Genomic DNA, 17,226 nt, shown 5'->3' with positions numbered 1-17,226 from the left:
ACACTTCTCAGCTTTCAACAATGGCCCTGCCCCTTCCCAACAAACCATCAGACAGACATGTTGCACTCTTTCCATAACAGACACCTGACTAACATGTGACTGACATGCAGTGGCATGGCTAAAGCTGAGCACCATAGCTCATTGAGAAACATTGTAGCATTGTTTGTTTTGTCATTAAGCAAGTATACCATTGGTTTATGTTAAGTGCGGGCTACTGACTGAGATATAGCAAGCTGTATGCGCGTCATGGCTGCACATACTCATGTTTAAGTTATCTCCCTGCTGATCTGGTTTTGTAAATGGCCACAGAGCCATATTACTCTTAAACTTTCTTTGCTTTTTCTGTGGTTCTCTGTTTTCTTTTGAGAGAGGAAGTGGACATATCCTGTGTGTTTATGTGCCTTTTCAGCCCTTTTTGTTCAGCCTCTGCCATCGCACACTAAAAAACACCCATGCGCACATGCGAAAACCTTGTTGCTTCAGTATTGTGTTGTGGTGAGGTGGGGGCAACTGTGTAAAAGATTATCAGTGCTCCAACAGCTGGGAGTGAGAGCCATGAAACAGCAGGGCTTGGGCCTGCATTATTGTTTATCTGTTGTTTATGGGCCAGTGTTCAGCTTTAATTACTACACTAAATTAAACTCTAACAGGCACTTAGAAGAAACCAGCTAACACATGCACATGCATACAACCTCCACCCCCCAACCAAATACACACACATGCAAATTATGCATTGTAAATACACAGACACACCTCAACGATCACTCCAGAGCTGGAGTATACGCTACTAAAATGCAACAAGGTTTCCATCTTGTGTTTACCAAAGATTGCTGTGTTTTTTTCTAATGTGATTACATGTTCTTTCTTTTTCTACCTGCACATTTGCATCTTCTTGAGCCCTGAGAAATACTGTATTTAAAAAAAGCAAAGCCAAAGGTCTGGAAACTATAAGATCCAACAGGGCTTGTTCATGCTGGGACACAAGGAGCTGAGTCCCCAACAGAAATGACCTCTTTCTAGTGAGCTCAACCACAAAGACCTTGCTGATTGGGGCCCCTAGCCAGGGCCAAAGGAACTCACCACACTCCCTACGCTTACACATATACACACACAAACACAATCATACCACAACACCATCAAGCGCAACGTGCTCCCTTGGAGCTGAACACTCAAGCTCTCCCTCTCTTTCCTCCCTTTCTCTCCATCTCTGCCTCTCTCAGTCTCTCTGGGGAGTCGGTCTATCCGCAGAGCGTGGGGATTGTTCAATTGCTGAGAAAATGTACAAAATGCTTTCTCCTCTCTTCTGTTGAGCCTTGTCCATCTACAGTAGAAGCTTGGAACAGTACAGAAAGGCCCTTTGCTCGGCACTCAAGATGTCAACGTGGATTTGGTCTTCATGCATAGCTAATAATTACAAGTGTGGACTGGAGCTGCGGCATGCTCAAACGCACACACACACACACACACACACATATGCACATACAGAAGGAGGACAAACGCATTACCTACCATGCTGAATCAGTGTTGGGGATTTACTGTTCATGACTGAGTGCATTTGACTTTACTGTGTTTGGTGTGGGCAAACGTGTAGAGTATTTCATCACACTGCTCCATCACACTTTGGATGCTTACCATATAACAGACACCTGCTTGGAAACGAGTGCTATTTTAAGGCACGCACATTCATCAAGTTTACCTCCCTGCAACTGATGTCGATGATGTTTCAAGATAAGCTTGGAAAAGCTCCAAAGGACTGTTAATCAAAATGATGTGAATGCAGAGCCAGTGTAGTTATTGTGTGTTACCTTCTGAACTGGCTCCCCTTGTATTTATTTATCTAGCTAGAACATAGGGAGTCACTCTCTGAGAGTCAGAGCGTTGATTTTGCCCCGAGGGCGATAACTCATATTTCCTTTTTTGGAGGGAAATTCTGAGAAAAGTATTTTTTTTTTAAGTCTGTTAAGCAGAGGGATTAGGGTAAGGATGCAGATCTGAGAATTGTACAGAAAACTTTTTTTTTAATATGTGTCAGAACCTTAGCTGGCACTCTTTACTGACAGCTACGAACATGCTTCACCTTGGTTTTCTGCTTGACAATAAATTATTCCACACGAGGGATAATACATATTTGCACACTTGTTAAATTGCTTTTTGGCGCAGGTTCAGAACAACGCTCAGCACTGAGATACAAGCCAAAGACTTTAGAAGAGGACTGTGTTCAAAGCGACCCTCTTGAGTCCTGTATGACGGTGCTTACAGCACTTTAAAAAAAGAAAGAAAAAGAAACGGTAAGCAAGTGATACAGACGTTTATTCTCGTGTACATCCCCTAACAGGGAAAGGCAAAAAAAAGCAAAGTGGACTTGGTCACTGTCAGAGATCCTTTGATATTTCTGGGACAAATGGACTGGTGTCATATTTCATGCAAGGATGTTTCTAGATTAAAATTTGATTTCAGTGTTTCTCAAGCACGGATAGAACACACCTTTTAAGAGGAAAGACGGCAAAAAAAAAAAAAGTTGATGTTTTTCTTGGCAGCCGAAACCTAAAAGCGGCGTGGATCTCACGCGCTCTTTTACTGTGCTCCTCTCTCACTTTCTCCCATCTATTCTGTCTTCCTCAACCGATCCACATTGTCACCCCTTTTAACAGGGGCCAAGCTGTTAAAGACCCCATTACTGAAGTGAAGCCCACATTTCACATTTTCTCTGTGGACTTGAGAGTGCGGACTACAAATTTTATGTTGAAATGTATCGAGATAGGAGGCGAGATCATGCATGGAGCGGCGTGAAGGAGAAGAGAGTCGAGGCGGGAAAGGTGGAGAGGTTGGAGAGGGAAGGCTCTGTCAGAATGGAAGGGCCAGAGTCGGGAGTCAGCGAGCGCTTCAAGCGTTAACGTAATTGCAAGAATGTGAAAAATGAGGCGGCGGGGCTCCCGAGCGAAGCGAAAGGTCAGAGCATGCCTCACACAAAACAACTGGCTAGAGGACGGCCTCATTAGACCATTAAATCAGCTGCCCTTGGTCTTTTTCCCTTTTACTCTCTTAGTCATTTTTCCTCCCTGATCCTACTTTTTCACCTTCTCTGCTCTTTAACCTTTGTACTTCTGTGGTTCTTCAGCTTTGTTCAAATCTCCACTTCTCTTCTAAGCTGCTTAGTTTGTGTTTTTTCTAGCGGCTAAATATTTTTGAGCTGGTGGATTTTGCATTTAACACTGCGTGCAGGTCAGGCTGTGGACCTGATCTAGTCTAGGTCTATCTTGGCCCAGAACGCGGTGCTATACCGTAACTGTCTTTGGCCCGTATTGATTGGCTGTTACTGGATACGGTGGGGAAAGGAGTCGATAAGTGCTCTGTGGATTACAGGTCACTTGTACTTATGTGTGTAAGATAATCAATAGGCAGTGCATTTCTTTCTCTCATCCCCTTCCTCTTTCGGTTGCTCTTCATCTCCCGTGCTTCTTTTGCAATTACAAAGAGGAGTGCAAAAACTCTACGTGTGCTCTGTCCTCTGATCTGTCATGCTACGTTTTTAACTAATACTATGACTTCAAAGCAGAAAATCCATTTAAATCACAGCAATTTCTTGGATTTTTCTTTTCTAAAGTTTTAAGTATAGTTCAACTCATACATCACTTGGCCAGTAAAATCGGCCTATATTGGTCGATGTCGAATATATTAGTACTGTCTGATATATACGTATATTTTTTTGCATAACATAATGCAGAAAATGTCATCACATAGTTTGTTGACAGAGCAGCTCTGTCTGCATTGCTAATGCTCTCAGCACTGTCTGCGGAGCACATGTAGCAGATTAGCATTAGAGCTGAGCAGACGGTTTTGCAGAGTAAGTTTCCACCTAGTTTGCGGTTAAATAAATAAACAACAATGTCATCATTTTCAATATAACCCTAGCATACTGTACGTATACCTACGTGTATGAAAATGACGTATGTCATTTTCAGACAGATACTGTATTTGCATGATCCAGTATCAATCAGGTCCTAGTTTTAAGACATTTGAGACATTTAAGACATTTGTTGCATAACAAAATGTCCTGTTTATGCTGTCTGTGAGCATGCAGGGCACTCTGTAGTGTCTTTAACCAACAGATAGTTCTGCATCTGTCACAGGAAGAGGAAAAACAATGCCTAAGTAGATTTATTAAGGGTCGCATTATGATCAAGAATTCTTTCCTTGAACAATGTTACTGAGACATATCCTATTACTTTACCAGTCTTAGTTATTTTTCCAACCAGGCTGTGATTCAACTAGTTCTGACACAACTGACCACAGATGTCTGCTGTGGTCAGTAATGTTTCAGGGGCTTCCGTCTAAGGAGCAGGAGATGATTTAAATAGCCCCACCACAAAGTACACATCATCAATACATTTGACTGCTTATTGGCAAAATGATAGCACAGAACAGGCAGAGCGAGCAGCTTTGCTCTGTGAGCGAGCTGGTATCGGTGTGTATCTGAGTCTGCTTCTGTGTTTAGACAGCGTGATGAAATTTCATGAAAAACTCTGGACACTGCCAGAGGGCACCCATGGATACAGAAGAGACCCACAAAAGCACACATCTCTGGTGCATTCAAAACAAGATGAAGACAAGAGAAGTGGGGTCAGGAACTCTTCATCTGCTCTCTCGGTTCAGGCAGCAGATTTCACTTTTAATCGACTTTAATTTTACACGAATTTAACGCTCGCTTTCATATAGAAACTTACCTAACAGCACGTACATTTGACAATTTTCATGTCAAAACTGATACCGACCGTGACAAAAATACGAGGCAGGTCGCTGTGACTCAAACACACTATCTGTATTAAATTCAAATGCATTTGATTTGAAATGCATTATAAGTGTTTGGCAGGTCGTGTAGTAGATAACACAAGGCTCAGTGAGACATAATTAGGGGCTGTTGTGCAGGCAAAGTTAATATGGTTTAAATTCAAGAAAGAACTGGCAGAAATATACTATTAATCACCAGCTTTTGTTCAGCTCTCTAAATAGCAACACTTTGGAAAGCCTTTTACTAGGTTGGTATGGTATTCCTGTGGCTGTTGCTGGTATTTCAGTGCGAGTACAACAGTGGATAAGCATGTTCATTTTTAGGTGTGACTGTGTTTACATGGATGCCAGTCAAAAAATTGGATAATCCAAAGTGCAAAAGGAAAAGGACTGGGACATGTGTAAAGAGAGATGTGCCACCTATTCACTATAGAGCTCACATTAGACAGGGTTAAAGTGAAGAGTTGGCAAATCCATGCGTGATGATTAATATGTCCTGCATAAATCTATGTATGTTTATGTGCTAGGGCTTGAGCGCAAAACTAGACCAATGTGTGCGCATGTGTTACGAATGTGCATGCATGTGCATGCCCATTTCTGTACTGACTCACCTTGCTCACTGCTGTTGTCACCGCTTTGTGAAGCATGTCCCCCGCTGGAGGGCCCCGGTGTGCCGGCTGAGTGTGTGGAGGTGGCGTCATCGTGGTCTCTCCAGGAAGCTGGGTTCTGAGGTTTGAAAAAGGAGAAAGCGAGCGTGGGATCCATCCATCCATCCGTGCATCCAACCACATTCCCCATCCAAACCACAAACCAGGAGCAGAGAGAGAGCAGGGAGGGGGAGAAGTTGGAGGAGAAGAAGATAGAGAGGAAAGGAACACAGAGAGAGAGAGAGAGTTCATATGAGAATGCTGGAAATGTGAAAGTGACATCTGTAAGAGTCTAAATGCATCGTGAAGGTCCTTGGCCTGTTTGTTTCCGCAGCTTTTTTTCTCCTTTATTTCCCAGCTAGCAGATAATCAAAGTAGCTACAGTGATTGAATAGAAACAAACGAATACACCAACGCAACTGGCTATAAGTCAAAACGCTGTAATCAAAGTGTTTCATTAATGTATGAGGGCAAAACAAAGCACCGTTAATGTGGCATTTGATTTTGAACATTGCAAGTAGAGCGCTTGTGAGTAATAGTCTAAACACATATGGCGGAGCCCAGTGCAGTTCATTTGTACCATAACCAATTGAGACTTCCGTGTCAAGTGAGAAATATAGAGGTAAAAAGTCCAAACACACCACAGCCGCCATTAATCATTACCACTGTCAGAAATGAAAATAAGATATGACAGTGATTCTCCTGCTAATCTGCCAAAAATGTGTACACGCCCACACTGACATACACACACGCCCACAGAGGCTTGCTGAAATACACTTATGCACACATGCTAATGACATAATAGAGCAAGAAGTATAAACACAGATGCACGCACACTCACTTTCATATATACAAAGGCATCGTGAAAAGAAGTGTTAAAATCCCTGCTGGCTAACTTCAAAGAAATAACCATAAACAAATTCATAGCTTTTAAGTTGATTTTATTCTCTCCTGCCCTACGTCCAGCTCAATTTCTCGGCTCCTCTTCTCTTTCCTGGTCATTCCCACTCCCCTGTCAGTACACACAGGGAAACAGGATTTTCTACTGTACAGGAAAGGCTTTATCAGAGCCACATGAAGGCAGACTAGAGCTGGAATTTCCTCTGCCATTCAGGCAATAGAGGGACAGACTGATCACGTCATATACTACATCTGTGCCCACAAACACAGACTCAATCGGCTACGCACTCCAAACAGCCTCTCGCACAGAGTTGATACGACATCCTAGCTCACGCAGCCCTCGCTAGTCTTTCCCAGTTTAACATGTCACCTGAGTATGATGACAAAATGTTGGCAAACTTGAGCCTAACGTTGTCTGGGGCCCGAGAGAAGCAGCCCCTTGAGCAGAGCCCAAGCCAAACAAACACAGGCCTGCACCAAGGCTTCCCACAAACCTCAACCCACTTCTCAGTTCCCGCTACGTGTTTTTTTCTCCCTCAAACACACATAAACACATATACATACATATGAAAGTAGAGGGAAAACGTACATGCCACAGTATATTCCTAGAAACAGACCGTTTTTACCATTTTGTCCAACTTGAGCAGAGTTTCTGATGAACTTTTCCCTCAGTCCCCACCAGAGAGGAGCCTGCCTGCTTGCCTTTGTGCCCCAGTCAGAGTAAGCTGTACTCGAAGAGGACAGACAGGATAGAGCCTGGAGACTAATCGAGGTTCGCAGGGAAACAGAGACTAAAGACACGCCGCTGCCGAGGTCCCCTGGGCACACAGTCCTGATGTGCTGGTGCTTGTTCTGCTGCGGAGGCGAGGCTGCTGCTATGCCTGTAAGCGAGGCCCTTTTATCTGCTAAGTTTTTTGGGGAAGGCGGGCTGTTTTCTCAAACAGCTTGGAGCTGAAAACAGCAGACAGAAACACACAAGACCCTTCAGACCCCGCGCTCCACTCAAGGCCCTCTCAGCGTCAGCTGTTCACCGGATGGCAATCAGATAAAGAGCTCAGAGAATTACTCAGAAGAGGGGTAAGAAGACAACGTGAACAATAGCCCGTGCGTGGGTTTTAGCCCTCCAGAGTGAGTGAAGGGGAAAGTGTCCCCGTACTGAGAGCGATGGATGATTACGATGTGTTCACTCTCTGGGCCACTGATCAACACATGGAACACTTCATGGGAACGAGGTCTGTTGTTATAGTAATTCTCTGTTATTCTCAACACAGCGCAGGCTAAGTAAAATCCCTAATGTGGGAAAAGCCCATCAACCCCCTGAAAGCAGTCTAATTTTGTCTTTGTCGTGTTCAACACAGAGGGAAGGAAGAAAGGAGAGGTAAAAATCCCAGACTCCCAGAGTGAATAGTGTGTTTAAGCAGAGCTGGGCTCTGGGCTCTCAGAACGGGCTGTTGTTGTTCCAAGAGAAGAAAATGACTGGGTTCTACTTCCTCACAATGAGACACCCACTGCCGGCGAGACACAAGACAGACCTGAAAAACTGTGCTCACTGCTCTCACACATGCCTGCTCTCTCATTCTATCTCTCCCTTTAACACTTGCCAGCCACGGCCACAGCCAGCTATGGTTTTAATGCAACAGTGGAATCGATAGGACTTAATTTAGCTATCATTGCAGAGTAATGTGTCATTTTTAATGGCGCTGGCACTAAATTAAATTCAAAGACACCTCATCTAATGGTGTAAAAGGGAATGATATTTTGCTGTGATTTGCTACCCTGTGGATTTAATGGGCCTTTATGTGGGGATGTAGATAAAGCTTTGTTAGTTTGGCTCTTACAGTGGAAAAAGAAGACTGCAGCACTTTATATGACCTAATAATAATAATAGAGTGCACACAAGACCAATGCATATGCAGTGGAGCGCACACTTCTCTTTTAGTACCTGTAAGTCACCGCTCATTCATAAGCGTGTGTACAAAACAAGACAACGAATATCAAAACAACAGTGTTAACTTTCCACACTCAACAAGGCGACAAAAGCAACAGCCTTTCCTCCCTATGAATAATTTAGTGGGTCTCTCTAAGCTATGGCGGGTGCATCATCAGACACTGCGCCGTGCAACACAAACACACACAACCATTTTGCCACAACCCCTGTGGGTCTGATAAAGTTCAAACAAGTTGCAGGAAAAAAAATCATGTCACACAAACAGTCTTCAACCTACACAAAAAGTGCTCGAATAAAACAGGGGAAGATGCAAAAGAGACAAAAAGGGCCTCCAGCCCATGTGACTATTCCCTAAAGCTGGGCATAATTAGGAGTCAAACACGGTTCACTCCATGCTCCTCGCTAATTGTGTTAAAGAGCAGTGTTACCAGGAGGAAGAGGAGAATGCCAGCAAGCAAACACACATACATGTGCAGGAGGAAACGCACACACAAATGTACACAGCAGGACTAGATAGAGAATAAGATACAAAAGAAGAGGGGTCTCTAGAGGCAGCCTTTTCTATTTGCTGGGGTTAGCAACTGGCGGCTGCTAATACAAGTTGTAATTAATATAAAAGCAGGAGACAATATGGGAAGGAAGGCTCGTAGTGCAGCCAGGCCGCAGGAGAGTGGGAGAATGCTGCCGTCTCCTCTGCCACTGTCCCCTGTTTCTCATTTACAAACACCTGCCTGGCACAATTTCACTTCCCTCACTGCACTCTGCCTACATCCCTAGGAATTTCAAATAAAATTGATTTAGCAGCATCATTGAATTTCCCTCAAAAATTCCCCAGAAGCCTGGAGGGAAAGGGGGAAATCTGGTGCAGTAGCAGCAGTGTAACACAGGCTGAGAACGACTAACCTTGTGAGTCTGTGCGTGTGTGTGCGTGTGTGTGCGTGTGTGTGCGTGCGTGTGCGCGTATGTTGAGCTATCAGTGCGCGGAGCAGCTACAGAGATCCTGTGCCGAACATGTAAGGAATCGCTGACGCACCAGAAACACACGGCGCCGTAAATCATGAGGCGATGTGACATTTCAAGACATCTTGCCACATGGCATAAACAAAGAAAGAGAAAAACTTCTCACACATTTCTGTTGCGTTGAGCTCGTAATTATATACAGCCACTTCAGAAAAGTGTAGGTGCACTTCCATTGAACGGCTAAGCATTTACAACCCCCTCAATTACCCACAATATAAAAAGTCCTTAATTTAGCAGCTAATAATTCACCACAGCATGTTTTAACAGACAAGGAGGATTGTCTGATTGTATTTATGCCTGAAAACTTTCTCTGAGGCAAAAGCTGTTTTACTCGCTGTAGTACATTATGTGTGCAAAGAAAGAAGAGATTACGTTTTTTTTAAAAAAGTGATTCATGGGTTTGGCACAGCTTAATATGATATATCCCAAAAAAATCAAATGGCAAAAAAAAATGTTATAAACACTTGTGCTTTCATTCATTCCTTTAAAATAACAATGTACAAGTTAATATAAATCTCCTGATCACTGCAGTCATTTACACCATGCTTTCAGCCAAATATAGGGGAGTGCGGAAGATGCAACAAGTTAGCATAGCCTCTCTTCAGCCGCCATACCGATGATTAGATATGCCTGCCAACAAGGCCCTGCCACTGAACACAATTCAAATAGGAAATGTAAGGCCAGACATCCCACCATCACAAAACAATTGCGTAGAACAGACAGAGCGTCCCAAGTCAACAATGCACTGTTTTCATGATATCCAAACGTAGTCGGCCCTCGAGGAGGACAAAGCTAGTAGAATTAGAACACCTCCAAAACTGAGAAATTGCATGGTTCAGCAGGCAAGCTTGGCCTGAGGGCTCGCTGTCCACAGGCAGAGGGCTGCGTATGCGCTGCACTATGCATAGTGACGTACAGAAATAGGACAGGATCTTCCTGGGCACGCACCTCCACAAATACACACACACACACTTATGCACAGGCTCAAGATGAGCTATTGCATTACTTGATTAAACCTGTGACATCAGTGCATTTGACCATTGGTCTACAGCGCCCAGAGCCTTTATCAGAGCTAGAGACCTAAGCAGAAAAGGCTTTTCCTCCTGTTTTCTACAGCCAAGCAAATTGCAAAATAAGCTATACCATAACTATGAGCACTTTCACTCCTTGAGGAAAGATCTCCAAAACAAAGCAGTGGGATCTTTGAATGCAACAGAGTTTCTGTCTGGCAAATCTTAAACTATGCAGAAATTCTACTGCAGTCGCAGCATTATAATGCATATGCATAAAAGAAATGAGAACCCTTCTGCTAATAGCTTGACTAAAGAAGCGGCACAATAGCACAAGAAGACACAAAGGCTAATTCATTAGAACAGATAATACTCAGACACTGTTAATTCTATTTGTCTCCCTAATTGGATGTAGCATAGAAGAGACAGAAATTTTATTCATTAATTAAAAGACGAGAGCAAACCAGTGACAAGTGCACACACCAACCTTTTGCAAAACTACACCACTGTGTGTGTGTTTTTTTCCTATCACCCTTCATGTGTAATACAAATTCTATTTTTCCTTTAAATATGATTGAGTCAATCTGAGGAGGGGCAATGAGTTAGGAAACACTGGGTGGGCTACATGCTTGAGATAGTCACCGCAAGCGAATGAGGGAAATCAACAGTGTCAGTGAGGCCTTATCCTGATATATGCTGTAAGCCAATCATCTCTAAGACCACGCTGCATTCAAATGTAAATACAACTACACTTTAAAGCTCCGCAGTAAGGTATGAGGAAGGGACGGGAACGAAAAAGAAAGCGATAGAAAGGAAGGGGTAACACAAACATGCACACATAAAAAACAAGCTCAACAGGCTGCCTCCTCACTGAAGAGCCTGATCTTCTCCAGAAAAACTGACTTTCACCAAATGAGATGTAGCCCAAGGCTATATATTAAAAATGCATATCAAAGCAAAGAAAAATGGACGTGTGAGATTCTAACTAAATAAATTAGCATATCTAACTATCAAGCCGCCTTCCTCTCCTCAATGAGATGCGAGGACAAAAATGAATAATAAAATAGAGCCCAATAATAGAAGTGAATAGATAGAATAAATAAATCAGGACAAGAGTGACAGAAATTGTTTCCCATCCATCGGCACAGTTTGGCAGCCAAATGCCTTTTTTGGGGGAGGATGGGGGGTGTATTGTGTCCAAATACTGAAAACACATTTTCGGTATGCAAAGCTGGACGCTTTTCAAATAGATGTGGCAATGACTGCTAGTGCAGTTAACTATTTATTACAAGGTTTTTAGATCATGGCTGCACTATACTGTAGTTTCGCTTTCTTCCCCTTTCTGCAAATATTATTCCCACTTAAGCATCATGAGGTGCACACATGTTCTCACACACTGCCCTGCACCTCTATTTATTAAAAACAATAAGCTGGAGTATGTATGCTTCCATAAATTGTAGCCATTATTTTAAAAAAAATCCCTACTCTGCACAGACACAGCTCTGAAAGCAAATAAGGAGAGAGAGGAAAAGAAAAAAAGACTTTCTCCTGCTTTAGTAAAATCCAGCCCAGCAGTTAGGTATAATAAAAAGTTCATTGGTGCCACAAAAGTGAAATAAATCCCTCAAACTTAAATAGCTAATGAGGTGGTCATTTCAAACAACCCCGAGATAAATGGCTTGTCATGCAACCTTCTTTGTTTATTGCTGCTCCTGATTTGCTTTATTGGCATATTTAATTTTCTAATTATCAAAATATTTCTTACAAGTGGACTGATGACAAAGCTGGTGTCTGAGCACTGGAGGCACCATTGGAAATTGGCTTGAGTGCCAACCATCTGCCATGAAACTAAACAGGCTAGTTTATCTAATCTCTGCACTTTAAACAACAGCATGCCTCATTTCTACACTTGTGTTGGAGGGCCACAATGTTGCCGTTTTGACCGTTTCTCAAACCAGCATCGGCATCTTCGGGCTAAACACGCTTCGCTTCACCTTGTGTGACGCGCTGCGTGGCCCTGCACAGGCGACGGGCTTTCAAAGGAAATCCACTAGGCCTATAGCCAGACCCAACAGATGCAGCGCAGAGACTTTGCATAACACTTAAATCTGCTTTAATTCCTAATAGGCTTGGCCTTGTGCTGCGCAGATATTAACTAGTCACTTTGTTACACTAGCCGATTTCCCTCCCAGCCCGCCACCCCCACTAAAACATTAGCTTTATCGCAGACATAGAAGACGCAGTAATTCACAAATATGAACTTAGTACTACACTGTCAGCTCTATCCATACTGCGGAGGGGGGAGTTAGAATCTGTGTTTATTACGCCGAAAATGTACAATTTAAAGCAGACAATCGATCTTCAAATTTAAAGCTACTGTACTTCAGGTGCATATAATTGAATTTAGCATTATGGAGCCTCCAGCCATAAAGGGGGGGGGGGGGGGGGGGGGGGGGTCGCAGAGGAGAAAGCAACTGCAGAGCAAACCACACGGCAATCAATACGAAACAATTAAACACATTAACATCAACAGCAATGGAAGGCCTCCAGACGAACCATCATATGCCTTGTGAACTTGACATTGATGGTAAGCCTTTAGCTCTGAGATCTCTTTCAATAGGCTACCACTTTCTCCACCTCTGCAGCAAAATCCACAGCTTTACGCGCAGGCCATATTCAGCTCCCACAGCCCCCAAATATAAAGCCTTTTTCTTTTTAAATATTGGCCTAAAGCTAAAGCTTACCGTTGATACCCTGCTTTAACGTTAAACCTGCGTAACAGATAATTGCCTCGCGTTTTTTTTTTTTACGTCTTTTTTTCAGCGTGCCACTCTCCACGAACGCAGGGCAGCGATTTGCACACGCGCACGCGCACCCTTTATCGCGCGCACGTACACACCCACTCAAGCCTCCAGCACGCAAGCAAGCACGGACGCGTTATGCACACATGACTGCCCCTAATCAAAAGACTAAAACAATAACTCACTCTATTGTATCACATCTAGCTTTTGACCTTAGAACATCGATCGGCAGATTTTCCTTGCAGAACAGAGCATGCTCTATTTACTGATGGCACAGCAGGGTCACACACACTGAGCAGAAGCTAAGTAGCCCCCAAAGTTGGCTCTATTAGATAAATCAAACAATGTGATTATTATAAAATTATTGTTTTAAATATATATATATTTGAATATGGTCGATTGCTACTCAAATGCATTGTTTGCTGAAAACTAAGGGCTCATGTGTCCCTGGTCTTTTTCAGCAGCAGATGCGCATGCAGACAGACAAAAACAGCACATAACAAATTACGAATACAAAAAAAGCTCGTGTTACTCACGTGATCTGCAAGATTGGTCGATGATCCCGAAAGTTCTTCGTGATCTGATTTTGAGCTGCCATCCCGTTCGTCAATAACTAGATCTATTGGCATTTTTCCTTTCAAACAACTGATGTACCGGTGGCAAAAATTGTCGCAGAGCTCGTGCACCTAGAAAGGGGAACAAAACACCTTTTCTCAGGATGGGGAAACGCTTCAGCCAGGTCCAAGAATAACTTCAATTAAGAGGCATTATCGGCGGCGAGGAAACAATAGTGAAATTGTTGCAGAGCTTATTATTCTCCTGAGGCCGGAGCAACAAGTTGAACGACGAAAAGAAATAATAATAAACGGCACGCCGTAAGCTGGCGAAATAATGAGTAGCTGAAACCAAATCTGCAGATCAATAACAATGAGCAACGTGGGCAAAGAGGTTCTAACATATTTTATCAATATCCACTTCATCTGCATCGATAGTTGGCTAAATAAAGCAGCATATTTTATGAAAATGAGCATCATCAGAACGTCTCTCGGTGCATTTATTTTCTTGTTCTTTTTCATATCCGTGATATATGTACAGCAGTGATTACCTCTAGAGCACATTTAGTGATATCGCTTACACTGCAGTCATATTGTGCGTGTGGTAGGTGAAGTTTAGAGAGCGTAAAGATATATAAAAAATTACCTTTTCTAATTCCAAGAGGTGAAACCGTAATACTTGTATGGCTTGTATCATCTGAGTGGAAAAAGAGCAAAAATAACAATTAAAATTACAAAACTGACAAGATTAATGTATATGTACATTTTTTCGCCTCGGAAGTGAGAACGGGCTGTTGTGTCATAAAATAGTTATGAGTGCACGACAGTCAGCGAGAGCATGCAAATATTATATATTTTTTAACTTCTTACACTTCTAATATGTGATTACACAGTGGTCAGCTGGGTAAGTCAGATGGGAAGATTGAACAATGACAGCGGCCAATGTGGTCACACAGCCTCAATTCTAAACTGATCTGACATCAGTGCGGAAGTCTAAATCATATGTTCACATATTTACTTCGAGATGCTGTGGACATTTCAGTATACCGACGGAGGGAACTGGAAGTGGGAGACAAAGAAGTGCGCTTACCAAATTGTCCAACTCTGGATTTGATGAAAATAAAGGTTTTTCTGCTCGGACCTAAAACAATACACCAAATGTCAAAGTTAGTTTAGCATGAAATGTGTGGAATGTGGCCCACAGCTACAACTTTAAATTGAAAAAAAAAAAAAACAACAACAACAACAACAACAAAAATCCAAAAAAAAAAAGAAGCAAAAACTTCTGTTTTAAGTGAAAATTCTGTAATTAACAACAGTCACAAATAATTAAAAAGGGAACTTTTTATTGTAAAAAGAAAATAAAGCAAGCGGGAAACTATTTGCCGTGACGCAGACACACCATCCAAAAATATTTTTTAAACTGCAAAATTGACCTGTTTGGCAAAGACTGCAATGTCCTCATTGAAGGAGTCTGAAGAGCAGACATCGCCGCCTGCTACGCCGGGCTCCCTCGGAGTACACGTCGCCAACTCGCACTTCTCAAAAACCAGTGCGAGGAGTGGAAATAAAGGGTGACTGCAAGAGGGGAAACACGGCCTGAGTACAAACAGCACACCGGCTCTACAATGCCCACTGTAAAAAATGTCCAGTCTACCTGCGTATTAGTCGGCTCCCTGCTCTTCAAATTCTTACTGCAACTAATAATAACAATAATCATAATTAAAAAAATATTTTATCTCGATTTTTGTTTTTACTTTTATCCCGCTGTCTAGTTGTTTCTTTGTTTTTTATTACTCTACTATCAAAACATGTCTTAAAATATGTTAAAAATGGACGGCGACAATTAAAACAGTGTGTCTGATTTTAGAAAAGTCTTCTTAGTCGTTTTCTAGTAACACATGCATGTGGACAACCCCGTTTGGTACATTTTCTTTTACCAATTGAGGTCTCATATGTTATTAATCGACTCGAGACAGACATTTCTTGCAGTGCGAAAGACAAAAGACTGAGAAGTGAACAAAACTTCAAACAAAACACAAAGCTGACTGTCGACAGATTTCAGTGGAATTTTAAGAAATTATACGGTTGCCAGGGATAAAAACAAAAACACAGAGTTACACTTAAGACGTCGTCACCGAAGACTTTAATATTATTATCACTGCTGTTTTAACACAGGCCTACATCTTCATCGTTTCACAGAGGTGAAATGTGTAAACTCTATCTTCCAGTTGTTACAGTCATCCAACATCTTGAGGCAATCGCCCAAATCATTTTAAAATGCAGATTATAATTTCAGCAAACTCCTTATTTCTATCACCAGCGATAACTGGATAAATCTGACAATGGCTTTTTAGTTAATTGTGATAAGTATATATTTAGGTATTAAAGAGAATAGAGTCAATTTCCCATATGAAAACGCAAGAAAAATAGAAATGATGAGCTAGATTTACTCTACACCACATCCCAGATTATATCGGGATTATAGCACTTACTGTGTACGTATTAGTGAGCATTATCTGTAATCATTTTTTTTTTTTAGTTTTGCCCTCAGTAGTAAGTAGCCTGCCAGTTCTTACATTATTGTAGATTAATGTGATAAAATTATAAAGACATTTAATGTGTTGTAACGCGCTGGCTGTGTATGTGTGTGTGTGTGTATGTGTGTGTGTCACTGCAAACTATTTTTGAAACCCTTTACAATATATTTGCATGCAGGAACAAGAACGTTTTAATAAGTATAGCCTGTGTTTACGATGGAGGAATATTAGTGTGCAGCGATATTACAAGGCACACTTTGCACTATGGAGCAATTGCAATGATGTTAAAAAATAATTTTTTATCATAATTCTTTGCAGTCTCTGTATTTGGAGGTTGGACTATGAACAGCGAGCTTCCATGTTATTCTACAGCTTGTATTTCAAGCTTAAGGCTCATACTCTTACTTACTGCAGGCTGCTCGATGCCTTGTACAATGAGTGTAAAATTACACATCAACAAAACTCCCCTAACCAACAATAGAGGTCCAAAATTGCGGTCAAACCTGCACAAAACACTATTTAAATTTAGTAGTGGGAGAGAAACTCCAACAAAGCAAACTTAAAGAAAAGCTGCAAAGTTGAGGGGGGGAAAGGTGCGTGAGCGCGTATAAGATCCGTGTGTAAACCTTACCCATAAATTTGATCTTTATCCCTCTTTAAAGCGTCGTTGACAGCGGAGCCCATGCTGGTGGGCATAACGTTCGGATGAGGAGCGTGGGCTCCGTAGTGCTGGCTGGCGTGCAGCGGCGGTCCGTGGTTCAGGTGGTGGACCTGGGGAAGCGGCCGGGGAGCATGCGGGTCCCCGTACATCGACGCCGGGACTCCGTCCATCCCACCATAATGGGCCAGCTCATCGTACTAGGAATTAAAATTAGAACAAAAGTCAGCCGACTTTCCGGTTAAGCTACTTTTTCTTTTCTTAACAAATGTATAAAGTAAAGCATGCCGTGTCATTCTGAACAAACTCAAAGAAGAAAGTAAAAAAAAAAAAGCGTTCGCAGTGGAAAATTACGCTGCA

At 42.3% G+C, this 17,226-nt stretch overlaps 1 protein-coding gene across 6 annotated transcripts in view; it reads right to left on the bottom strand.

The window, feature by feature from the left end:
• The window catches only part of meis2a (Meis homeobox 2a), a 185,715-nt gene that overhangs the window by 60,382 nt on the left and 108,107 nt on the right, over positions 1–17,226 (bottom strand). For all 6 annotated transcript variants that reach the window (XM_082516454.1, XM_082516458.1, XM_082516455.1 and 3 more), the window contains 6 exons: positions 16,840–17,066; positions 15,105–15,246; positions 14,759–14,809; positions 14,315–14,365; positions 13,651–13,800; positions 5,400–5,514 (listed from right to left, as the gene is read on the bottom strand). In XM_082516454.1, the coding sequence (XP_082372580.1) occupies positions 5,400–5,514; positions 13,651–13,800; positions 14,315–14,365; positions 14,759–14,809; positions 15,105–15,246; positions 16,840–17,066 (736 nt within the window). The remainder of the gene's footprint in view (positions 1–5,399; positions 5,515–13,650; positions 13,801–14,314; positions 14,366–14,758; positions 14,810–15,104; positions 15,247–16,839; positions 17,067–17,226) is intronic.

The sequence above is a fragment of the Aulonocara stuartgranti genome (genome assembly GCF_965226115.1).
Source record: "Aulonocara stuartgranti genome assembly, chromosome: 19".
In the NCBI taxonomy this organism is placed as follows: domain Eukaryota; kingdom Metazoa; phylum Chordata; class Actinopteri; order Cichliformes; family Cichlidae; genus Aulonocara; species Aulonocara stuartgranti.
This window is presented reverse-complemented; position numbering and strand designations above follow the sequence as displayed.